Source organism: Gopherus evgoodei, chromosome 5 (genome assembly GCF_007399415.2).
Source record: "Gopherus evgoodei ecotype Sinaloan lineage chromosome 5, rGopEvg1_v1.p, whole genome shotgun sequence".
Lineage (NCBI taxonomy): Eukaryota > Metazoa > Chordata > Testudines > Testudinidae > Gopherus > Gopherus evgoodei.
In genome coordinates this window covers 2892307-2904692 of record NC_044326.1, presented here as the reverse complement: position 1 = coordinate 2904692, position 12386 = coordinate 2892307, and the positions used below count along the sequence as shown (strand labels likewise).

General features: G+C 55.9%; 1 protein-coding gene across 8 annotated transcripts in view; it reads right to left on the bottom strand.

Moving 5' to 3' along the window:
• DYSF (dysferlin) overlaps nt 1-12386 on the bottom strand; it is a 315864-nt gene that overhangs the window by 293507 nt on the left and 9971 nt on the right. For 5 of the 8 annotated variants that reach the window (XM_030563894.1, XM_030563896.1, XM_030563899.1 and 2 more), the window contains exon 1: nt 898-1023. The exons of the other annotated variants lie outside the window; for them this stretch is intronic. In XM_030563894.1, coding sequence (XP_030419754.1) covers nt 898-991 — 94 coding nt within the window. In that variant the 5' untranslated portion in view covers nt 992-1023. Of the gene's footprint in view, nt 1-897; nt 1024-12386 lie in introns of those variants that run through there. 8 annotated transcript variants of the gene reach the window in all.

Sequence of the window (12386 nt, the reverse complement as noted above, 5' to 3'; positions counted from 1 at the left end):
CAACTGAAGTCCATGGAGTGCCATTTGGGCACAAGGGGTCACTCATGAGACTCTGGCAGCATGACCTAGTGGATGGAGAAATAGGGGGTGAAGAGACCTGGGTTCTATTCCTGACTCTTCTACCAGCCTGCTGGGGTGACCTTGGGTAAGTCACTTTACCTGCCTGTGCCTCTGTTTTCCCATCTGTAAAATGGGGGTCAGGATACTGACCTCCTTTGTAAAGCACGTGGAGCTCTCCTGACGCTAAGAGCTGAGTCTTATTATTAAGTCAGCGCCCTGCACCATGGCACCGATCCGGTCCGGGGACATGCCACTAATGATGCAGGGTTTTGTGTGGTGCTCACTGCCCTGGTATCGGAGCACAGCAGGGGCTAGACACACACAGGACAGGAGCAGCCGGGCTGACAAATTCAGATAAACCGACTTCAAAACATGAAAACGTGTTGAGAGCCGAGGTGCCAAGGCAAGGAACGATGGGAAGCCCAGCGCATGTGCCTCCATCCGGCGTGTCTCCATCGGGATTCAAGCCCAGGACAGAGCATACATCGGGGAGCAGGGCAGGAGGAACAGCAATGCCCTAGACAGAGACCAGTGTCTACCTGGAGTCCATCTGTCAGCTGCAGCCAGGGCCCCTGGATTCACACCGGTGTCCCCAGGGAGCAGACCCGTCTCCCGGCCAGTGCCCCGGGGGTGATCTCTGCCCAGGGCTGCTGTGCCCATGCCAAGAGACGGAGGGGCGGCAGCACCCACCCCGCGGCTGGGAAGTTATGGGATCTGCACCCCGGGAGACCAACAACTGCGGGGGTGGAGTTTTCCCTGGCTGCCCCCCAATAAACCCCTCCCCTGTAAGTGGCCGTGGGGGTCCCCCGTGTAGCCGGCGGTCCCGGCGCCCCTCACCTCGGAAAGTCAGGCTGGCCACCGGGTCGCTCTGCTTGTCCCGCTTCTCCAGGTTGGGGAGGCTGGAGGCTCCGAGCAGCAGGCAGCGCAGCATGGCTCCGCCGGCCGGCCGAGGGCGCAGGACAGGGAGACCGAGCGCCGCGGCCGGGCGGGCACCGCGGGGCGCGGCAGGAGCAGCTGCGGCGCCGGCCCCGGGAGCGCCTCGGCGCGGCAGGTCCCGGCACCATCAGCATCAGCGCCGCGGCGCGGGGCGCAACCGGCCGCTTGGGCCAGCAGGGGGCGCTGCAGAGCCGTGGGCGGGCCGGGAGCGGGGCTCAGCAAGCCTGCCGCCCACCACAGACCAGACCTGGGGTCACTTCACCGCCACCCCGGATAGCGACCGGTCCGGCCACCCCGGATAGCGACCAGGCAGGCCGGCCGGCCAGCGGCCACTTCACCATCACCCTGGCTAGCAACCGGTCCGGCCACCCCGGATAGCCGCAGGCCGGCCAGCGGCCACTTCACCATCACCCTGGCTAGTGACCGGTCTGGCCACCCCGGATAGCGACCAGGCAGGCCGGCCGGCCAGCGGCCACTTCACCATCACCCTGGCTAGCAACCGGTCCGGCCACTTCACCGCCACCCCGCCTAGCGACCGGTCCGGCCACTTCACCGCCACCCCGCCTAGCGACCGGTCCGGCCACCCCGGATAGCGACCAGGCCGGCCGGCCGGCCAGCGGCCACTTCACCATCACCCTGGCTAGCGACCGGTCCGGCCACCCCGGATAGCCGCAGGCCGGCCAGCGGCCACTTCACCATCACCCTGGCTAGCGACCGGTCCGGCCACCCCGGATAGCGACCAGGCCGGCCGGCCAGCGGCCACTTCACCATCACCCTGGCTAGCAACCGGTCCGGCCACCCCGGATAGCGACAAGGCAGGCCGGCCGGCCGGCCAGCAGCCACTTCACCATCACCCTGGCTAGTGACCGGTCTGGCCACCCCGGATAGTGACCAGGCCGGCTGGCCGGCCAGCAGCCACTTCACCATCACCCTGGCTAGTGACCGGTCTGGCCACACTGGATAGCGACCAGGCCGACCGGCCAGCGGCCACTTCACCACCACCCCAGCTAGCGACCGGTCCGGCCACCCCGGATAGCGACAAGGCAGGCCCGCCGGCCAGCGGCCACTTCACCATCACCATGGCTAGCGACCGGTCCTGCCACTTCACCGCCACCCCGCCTAGCGACCGGTCCTGCCACTTCACCGCCACCCCGCCTAGCGACCGGTCCGGCCACCCCGGATAGCAACCAGGCAGGCCAGCCGGCCAGCAGCCACTTCACCATCACCCTGGCTAGTGACCGGTCCTGCCACTTCACCGCCACCCCGCCTAGCGACCGGTCCTGCCACCCTGCAGCCACTTCACCACCACCCCGGCTAGTGACCAGTCCGGCCACCCCGCGGCCACTTCACCACCACCCTGGCTAGCGACCGGTTCTGCCACTTCACTGCCACCCCGCCTAGCAACCGGTCCGGCCACCCCGGATAGCGACCAGGCCGGCCGGCCAGCGGCCAGTTCACCACCACGCCAGCTAGTGACCGGTCCTGCCACCCTGCAGCCACTTCACCACCACCCTGGCTAGCGACAGGTCCTGCCACTTCACCACCACCCCAGCTAGCGACTGGTCCTGCCACCCTGCAGCCACTTCACCACCACCCCGCCTAGCGACCGGTCCTGCCACCCTGCAGGCACATCATCACCACCCGGCTAGCGACTGGTCCTGCCACTTCACCGCCACCCTGCCTAGTGACCGGTCCTGCCACCCAGCGGCCACTTCACCATCACCCTGGCTAGCGACCGGTCCGGCCACCCCGGATAGCGACCAGGCCGGCCGGCCAGCGGCCACTTCACCATCACCCTGGCTAGCAACCGGTCCGGCCACCCCGGATAGCGACAAGGCAGGCCGGCCGGCCGGCCAGCAGCCACTTCACCATCACCCTGGCTAGTGACCGGTCTGGCCACCCCGGATAGCGACCAGGCCGGCCGGCCGGCCAGCGGCCACTTCACCATCACCCTGGCTAGTGACCGGTCTGGCCACCCCGGATAGCGACCAGGCAGGCCGGCCGGCCAGCGGCCACTTCACCATCACCATGGCTAGCGACCGGTCCTGCCACTTCACCGCCACCCCGCCTAGCGACCGGTCCTGCCACCCTGCAGCCACTTCACCACCACCCCGGCTAGTGACCAGTCCGGCCACCCCGCGGCCACTTCACCACCACCCTGGCTAGCGACCGGTTCTGCCACTTCACTGCCACCCCGCCTAGCAACCGGTCCGGCCACCCCGGATAGCGACCAGGCCGGCCGGCCAGCGGCCAGTTCACCACCACGCCAGCTAGTGACCGGTCCTGCCACCCTGCAGCCACTTCACCACCACCCTGGCTAGCGACCGGTCCTGCCACTTCACCGCCACCCCAACTAGTGACCAGTCCGGCCACCCCGGATAGCGACCAGGCCAGCCGGCCAGCAGCCACTTCACCACCACCCCAGCTAGCGACTGGTCCTGCCACCCTGCAGCCACTTCACCACCACACCGGCTAGCAACCGGTCCAGCCACCCTGCAGGCACATCACCACCACCCGGCTAGCGACTGGTCCTGCCACTTCACCGCCATCCTGCCTAGTGACCGGTCCTGCCACCCTGCAGCCACTTCACCACCACCCTGGCTAGCAACTGGTCCTGCCACCCTGCAGCCACTTCACCACCACCCTGTCTAGCGACCGGTCCGGCCACCCCGGATAGTGACCAGGCCAGCCGGCCAGTGGCCACTTCACCACCACCCCAGCTAGCGATTGGTCCTGCCACTTCACCGCCACCCCGCCTAGCGATCGGTCCTGCCACTTCACCGCCACCAAGCCTAGCAACTGGTCTGGCCACCCCGCGGCCACTTCACTGCCACCCTGGCTAGCGACCGGTCCGGCTGCCCCGTGGCCACTTCACTATCACCCCGGCTAGCGACTGGTCCAGCCACTTCACCGCCACCCCAGCTAGAGACCGGTCTGGCCACCCCGTGGCCACTTCGCCGCCACCCCACCTAGCGACCAGTCCAACCACTTCACCACCACTCCAGCTAAAGACTGGTCCGGCCACTTCACCACCACCCCGACTAGCGACCAGTCCATCCGCCCCGCAGCCACTTCACTGTCACCCTGCCTAGCAACTGGTCCGGCCACTTCACCGCCACCCCAGCTAGAGACCGGTCTGGCCACCCCGTGGCCACTTCGCCGCCACCCCACCTAGCGACCAGTCCAACCACTTCACCACCACTCCAGCTAAAGACTGGTCCGGCCACTTCACCACCACCCCGGCTAGCGACAAGTCCATCCGCCCCTCAGCCACTTCACTGTCACCCTGCCTAGCAACCGGTCCGGCCACTTCACCGCCACCCCAGCTAGAGACTGGTCCAGCCACTTCACCGCCACCCCGCCTAGCGACCGGTCTGGCCACCCCTTGGCCACTTCACCACCACCCCAGCTAGTGACTGGTCCAGCCACATCACTGCCACCCCGCCTAGCGACCGGTCTGGCCACCCCTTGGCCACTTCACCACCACCCCAGCTAGTGACTGGTCCAGCCACATCACTGCCACCCCGCCTAGCGACCGGTCCGGCCGCCCCGCAGCCACTTCACTGTCACCCCAGCTAGCGACCAGTTCGGCCACCCCTTGGCCACTTCACCACCACCCCGGCTAGTGACTGGTCCGGCCGGCCAGCAGCCACTTCACCGTCACCCGGCTAGTGACCAGTCCGGCCGGCCACCGGCCACTTCAGTGCCACCCCAGCTAGTGACTGGTCCAGCCAGCCAGTACCTATTTAATTGCAACCCTGTCTAGCTACATCCAACCAGCAACTATCTCCAGTCGGTGCAACGTTCTTTAGCAATCCAGCTGCCTGGGGCTAGCAATAATTGCAATCTGTGGGCCTGATTCTGCTCTTCCTTCTGTGCACGGAACTCCCATTGAAGCCAGTATGGGGTGCTGTGCACGGAAATCCTGCCGTTTCTATCGCCTTGCTAGCCACAGTCCAACAGGCAGATTGCCTCACTGTTTCAGGCTTTGTAGCTAACAGGGTGGACAAGCCGCTCAGGTCTCCAGACTTCTCCTTGTTTGAGTTTCCTTTGGACAATTGAGCACAGAGCGTTAAAGGACAGTAAAAGATGCACAATGGGGTGCACGTTCCGCCGAAGGAGGCAGTGGAAAGCCAAATGCTGATATAAGTCATCTAGTGACGGTATTTTTAAGCACCCATCAATCCCTTTGATGTCTAAGCCACAGTAAGTATTAATAATCCTTGGCCCATCTCTCCTCCATCCCAGAACCAAAGAGCACTTCGCGAACAATAAAACCTCACAAGCCCTCTTCCCCAGGCGAGGCAGGCCCTGAGCCTGCCCCTTGGTGGAACGGATCTGCTGGAAGGAAGGAAGCATAGCATTCAGCTAGCCAGTGCCAGGTTTGCCAATGTCAAGGATGGAAGTGAAGATCTTCAAAGCTAAACTCCTGGGCTGCTACAGCTCGCGCTGCTGGGACTGTACCATACTCCCTGCCTGTGGGTCAGGTGGGGTACGTAGGTGACATTGACCGGTAGGTCACACAGACCAGGCCCCAGAGCCTCCATATACACCCAGAGGGTCGCTCCATGGCTCCAGACAGTCTTTGCACATGAATGAGAGATGCTAGGAAATAAAATATCTCCTGATTTCCCCTGGGAGCCTCTTAACCCAGCAAGGACTGTAGAGTGCTTTGCCTCAGATTGGGTGGCCGTGAGGAGTTAATGGGATGCAGTGCAAAGGAATCTGCTAAGCGACTAGCCACGTCTTTGGGATGAGAATGTTTCTAAGGGCTACCTGGCTCCCCCATTCCCACCTACTGGTTTCTTGATCTTCTTTAAAGGGGTGTGTTCAGCTCCTGGAAGAGAGGGGGCCAAGGGTGAGGAGCTGCCAATCCGGCCATGGAGGCAGCTCTGTTGAAATGCACTAGCCAGACTGTACAGTTCCCTACATTATTGCTAACAAGGGATGGTGAAAAGCCTATAGTCGAGCAAGGCTTGAATTGATAAACACAGCTCCAGGGCACCCCCTGCTGGGCGAGCGAGGGGTGTGTACTCCTGGCAGGATAAAACAATTATCCCTGTGTAGCAGCAGGATTTTGTGTTTGTATTTTATATCATTTAAAATAAAGAATAAAGACTACTAATATAGTATGTATTAAATGCATTGGTGTCTGATTTGATTAGAGTTTGCCAGCTATTGTTTTTGAACAGTTAAAAGGAATGGCTTAACGGGCCATCAGCCAGAACCTGTGTCTGGACTGATCTCAAGGCAGTAACACATCCTCTAAGGCTCACTTGTTTGGTGTAGGTTTAGCATTTTAAAAGAATTAAAGGCACGTGTGAGGAACCCTCTGCCCACCCCTCTTCCTGGGGCCTACTGGTTCCCCAATAAAACTCAGAGAGGCTTCTAGTTATGCAGCACCCGTGGCTTTATTTACACAATGTTCTCCCACCACCAATGTTATGTACAGAGCTTGCAGGCCTGATAATCTCCTCTCCTAAACAGAGTCAGCCCTCAGCCTGGAGACTGACCTTCCCCTGGCCATTCCCTCCTCTTCTGGCTGCCAGCCAGCCTTTATAGCCCTTGAATCCCCAGGCCCGCAGGTGCAGCTAGTTCTAATGGCCAGGCACCAGGCTTCTCCCCAGCCCCAATCTATTTCCTCTGATTGGGGCTGGCTGAGCAGGGGCTAATTAGGTGCCTTTCCACCAGCACCCTGTTACAGCGCACCAGGATTGTTTGCTTCTGTATTGCAATGTGATGCTCCTGTTTAAAATGTTCTGTGTAAATCAATTCTGGTTTGTGTGCGAATGAGGAACGTGGGGGTTAAGAGAGGAGTCTGAAGGCCATCGCTGAACCAGATGGTCTAGAGAGGAGCCGGAGATAGAGGCAAGGACACCAGGCGGCGGCAACACGCTCCTATTGACATGTCAGAGGAGGGCAAATTAACGACTCTAAAAATGAGACTGGCATCTATCAATGGGGACAAAATAGCAGTGATCAAACCCAGCATGAAATAACTCCCTAAGGAATGTATAGGATACAAAGAACAATTTAAGAAAACAACCACTTGTCAAACAACAGTTGATTACAGCACCACGGTGCAAAACTCAATGATCCCAATGAAGAAAAATCACTATATAAACAGGGGCCTTGCCAGGAAACTTTGGGTTCGTCCCGCCCAGACTTCCCTGGAGCATCTCATCACGACCGATGGAACCCGGCTCCTCTCTCCTCGTGATTAACCTAGCTGGCCACTAGACTGATCCAGACTCTGGACTGGTAATTATAAGATCGACTGGCAGGACAGTGTGTGTGTGTGGAGTGATTGAATGCGTATGCTAATTGTTGTATTTTCAATAAACGCGGCATATTCCCATGTGCTTCTTGTAAGCATAACACCTGGAGCAAAATTCCCTCCAGTGCAAGTGATCTGTATGGACTAATCTGCCTGGATGCACCTCTCAAACATTAATTCTTTTACCCTCCTGTGGGGTAGGGATGTATTAATACTTAGATTGTAATCTCCTACAGGAAACAGGCGGTCGTTTTGTTCTGTGTTTGTACAGCACCTAGTGCAATGGAGCCCTGATCTACCACTGGTCAAATAAATAATTATTACCTTCCATTTGCATATGGGGAAACTGAGGCAGGAAGTGATGTAGTACCATGGCCAATGTTACAGAGACTCTACAAGCTGGGAATTAAACTCATGAGTCCTAGGCCTTATCCAGAAGGCCATGCTTCCTCTCTAGTTTGGCTCTGAATGCTGACCTCCCATAGATCTCAAGCCAATAGGCCTGGCTCCCTCCAGCCAGTGATGCATGTAGCTGTCAGGGGAGGATTTTACAGGGGGTCGATAAGATTCTCCCCTGTGCAGAGGGCCTAGGGAAGGGCCCACAATACATGGCTCTAACTCTCTAAAAATGGCACCAGTTAGGGACACAACTGTCCTCTCCAGCACACGCCAAGCCAATTTGCTACGTTTACAAGTCAAGAGAAGGCTTTTCTGGCTGCCGGCCCCACCAAGTCCCCTGGGGATCTGAGAGCCAAGAGAGAAGCCTCTCCCTCCCACAGGAATGAAAGGTGAAGCAGGCCCTCAATGCCACTTGCCCATGTCTCCTGCCTTCGGGGGCACAGCTGGAAGAGATAACTATGGTACGGCACCAGACAGAGAGAGAAGTTCTGCTCTTTACAGCACAGTAAATCTGGAGTCACTCCACTGACTTCAGTGTGCCAGTGTAAACAAGAGCAGAACCTGGCCCAGTGGGTAAATCTGCTTAGACAGGAACCGCAGCTCTGGTCAATGTGGAACTCTCTGTTAATAAGTTCTCTGCATCACTGAACCTTGCAACTGGATCGAACACAGCAACGCTCTTGGCCTGAATCCCACAGTCAGATCGAGGCAGATGCAAAGGTCTGACCCTGAAGATCCAACTGGGGTCAGGGCCGCCCCTCCATGCATGACTGCACAAGACCTAGCATAGTTTGTACCCAAAGTAACAATGCTTTTGGGGCACTCCGCAGAGGCATGCGGTCCCCGCTAGCAGGATCAGGACCCCGTGTGGGAGGCCCTTGCAAGGAAAAGTGCAGAGGAGAAATGTTACGTGTTGTTGGTCACATCATATTAGCTGGGAGTGCAGCGCACACTACACAGAAAGATCCTGGTCTCACCCAAAAGCCACCTGCAATAGGAAAGAAACTGTTTTGTAGCATTTTTTGGCATCTTTATAAAGAATGAAGGAGGCTTGAAAATTGGCTTTTGAATTTTTCAATTTCTGTTTGTTTTTTGACATTAGAAATTCAGGACTTATCTACACAGCTTTTCCAAGAAGCCTCCATGGACAATTCAAGAATGAACAGTGTTAGTCATCGGACATAGCAAAGAAGTGAAAATTGATTCAATCTTGATTTATTTCACTAGGAGGGTGGTGAAGCCCTGGAATGGGTTCCCTAGGGAGGTGGTGGAATCTCCTTCCTTAGAGGTTTTTAAGGCCCGGCTTGACAAAGCCCTGGCTGGGATGATTCAGTTGGTGTTGGTCCTGCTCTGAGCAGAGCGTTGGACTAGATACCTCCTAACGTCCCTCCCAACCCTGATATTCTATGAGTCTATGATTCAACCAAGCAGGAAAGCTAAATTTAAATCATCAGGTTTAATTGTGTTTTGCATTTGTACTTTTTAGCTATTTTCCTCAAGAAAGGTTGATTCTCATTGGTTAATAACAGTGACAAGACAGCAATTTCCTGCAATATCCTGGAGAAACCTTACTGAATTAAGTTTAGGTATCTTAGAAGTTCATTGTATTAAAAATGCAAAGGTTACGTATTACTGTGGGATTCTGTGTAACATCTGCGACGGGAAGATGTGACTAATGTACCCCTGGAAGTGTGAGGAGATTGAAATGACCCTTTTGAACAAGAGTCAAGACAAGAAGGAACTTTTAGTTGAGTGGGTTTCCTAGGAAATACTTGGGAGAAGGGGAATGCAAATACACACCTCCAGACCCATACTTCTGAAACTGCACCCTAAGGAGAAACCCACTGTCTACTAACTACTTATTTCCAGGATCGAAGTCCCAATGAAGGACAGACTTATTCCTGGGTGTGTTTGTTCTGAGCTCCCAGCTGTGTTATGAACTTGTGACCACAGACACACCCCTGTGTGGGGGTCTGAAGGCTTGTTCACCTACCAGAAGCCTTGTGGGATTTGGGGTGATCTCTGGCACACTTATTAGCAAGAGTATTGGTTCTGTGATTGTTTTGTCTGTAATGCTTTTCCCTTAAGAATCAATGTGCTTGCTTAGGAAGAGCAGGGTGATAACTTAGCTGTGGGTAATTACGCTGTTTATAGCCTCTGAGGAAGCAAGGCAAAGCAGGTCTGCTGAGGCTGTCCATGTCGCTGGGGAATTCATAGCGTAGGCAGGGAATTGTGCAGCATGGAAAAAACCCCAGTCAGGAGGGAACGAGATGTGGGTCTCTGGCCAGGAGAGGTGACAGCTAGGAGACCAGAAGCCTAGAGTGGGTGCACTGGCTGGACCATGAAGGGGAAATACAGGTGCAGTTGCTCTGAACTGTGAGAGTAACCCTTAAAACATGGCAACTAAATAGAGTCTGTATACTAAATACGCTGCTTCTTTTCGCTAAGCAGGAGGATATGCCATTTCCATACCCATTTATTTAAGCAGTAATACAGCTTAACTTACATTGATTCAGATTCTTAATTTTTACATGTGCTTTTTAATTTTAGAAAAGGGAGACTGATAAATTTCTTACTGACTAGATGATGATGAATTATTTTACTTGTGATTTGCGTCCATCTCTCTCTGGCTGAAAACTCGAGGTCAAAGCCAAATGCACAAAAGTAACATTTTAATCTTATTTTATGAATTAAATAACCTTAAATAGGCTGGTTTTCAAAAAGGTTTATCAAAATGCTGTCCTTGTGGAAAACAAACTGATTAATGAAACCCAGGAAGCATTAGCTGTAGTTAGTAAAGTGAACTGATTATTTCTGATCACTACAGGTGGGATTCACCAGGGTATTTAGGTACCTAGCCCCCAGATTTAGGCACTTAAGTCCCAGTTTTGGCGGCACTGTGATCCACAAAGCTACTACCAAACCCTGTAGGGTCCTCAGCTCATTCAGCAGCTAAGTTTTCAGGATAAAACTTCCCTCAGTACCTAGGTTTCTGCCTCTGGGCACATGCCCTGCTGCTCCCTCTCGGCATCAGGGCTCCCATCTCTGGCCTAAGCCCCAGAGCGATTCATGAACGGGGGTGAGATGGGCAAGTGAATGCCTGCTTCTCATGTAGGGTAGAAGCCAGCTAGGAGCTTAGGTCCCATCCAAGCTCCAGCTGCTGGAGGAGGAAGGGGCATTAGTAGGGCCCCACTGTCTGGTTAGAGCACTCAGCTGGGATGTGGGAACCCCGAGCTCTGGATTGTTCTGCTGTGGGGCTCCTTCGGTCTCTCCTGCTGAAGCTGTTCCAGGGTGGATAAATAATGAAAGAGGGACTGGTGCCGGAGCAGTGTACCTCTCAGGTGGGTGCCCTAAGCACTGGGCTAGAGCCATTCTTGTGCTCCAGCCCACTGACCATAGGCACCAACTTCTCCTGGCACCGGTAGGTGCTCACACCTCCCCTGCTCCCAGCCCTGCCCCCATTCCAACCCCTTCCCCAAAGTCCCTGCCTCCCTGCACCATTGGACTCCTTCCCCAAATCTCCACCCCAGCCCTGCTTCTTCACCGCCTCCTCCCTTGAGCGCGCCGCATTCCCACTCCTCCCCTCTCCCTCCCACATCTTGGTTGGAGGCAGCAAGCTGGAGGCGAAGCAGGGAGGGAGCTTAGGGGAGGAGGCAGAGGTGAGCTGGGATGGGGGAGGTGGGACGGGGAGCTGCCAGTGGGTGAGGAGCACCCACCAATTTTTCCCCATTGGTGCTCCAGCCCCGGAGCACCCACGGAGTTGGTGCCCATGCCACTGACTCTGTCTCCATAGTAGAACACCCTGGGGCCCAATAAGTGAGAATACCCCCCAGCTCAGTGGTTGGACCATGCTCCTGAGATGTGGGGGACCCCTGTTCAAATCCTGCTCAAGGGGGCAATTAAACCTAGGTCTCCTCCAACCCAGGGGAGTGCTCTAGGCACCACCACCTCTGGCTGTTTTGTGTGGGGCAAGGCCGGTGCCTAGTTCGTCCCATCAAGAAAGGCCGTAGGTAGCCCACTACGCAGAAGTGGGGAACCTATGTCCAGGCTGCCAGGAGGTGCTCCGAGATGGCAGGGCTTAGGACAGGCCCCCTGCCCCCCTCCCCCCTCCTGTTGGTTTCTCCCAAAGGCTGGCTTGTGTGGCTTGTCTAAGGTGCCTGGGCTCCTAACTCACGCTTGGTGGGTTGCAGTGATTTTCCTTTAGGCACCACAACGCTGAGGACAGCAAGTCCCTTTGGGGCTCTGGGCCCATGTCCTTCAAGGCTTTCGAATGAGTAGATCTCTCCTCTCACACCTACTCTGCATTCATGGATTGGAGGTGGAAAACAAGTTTTCCTGCTTTTTCAACTCCCACTTGGTTTCTTAATTGTGAACGCACCAGTCATTGAACTGAGCCAGCTGAATAAATGAAATGAAAAAAATAGTCTCGCTTTGCCTGCCGAAGAGGCTACTGCTGTCAAAGCCAGTTCAGTCCTTTCAACAACCCCTGGTTCCAGGTCCTTAGCCAGTGAATTCCCCTGGTTCAGCAATACGACTTTCCTTCAAACTTGGCAGCAAATGTGTGCTACTTAATATTGGTTTTGTATTTCATTTACATGATTTTCGTGGCATACAATAAGTTTAGGCTTAACATACGTTATCAGTTTCAGATTTAGGTTTAAATAGGTTTATTTTAAAAAAATAAAAAGCCTGTATTTAATTTCAATATAATATC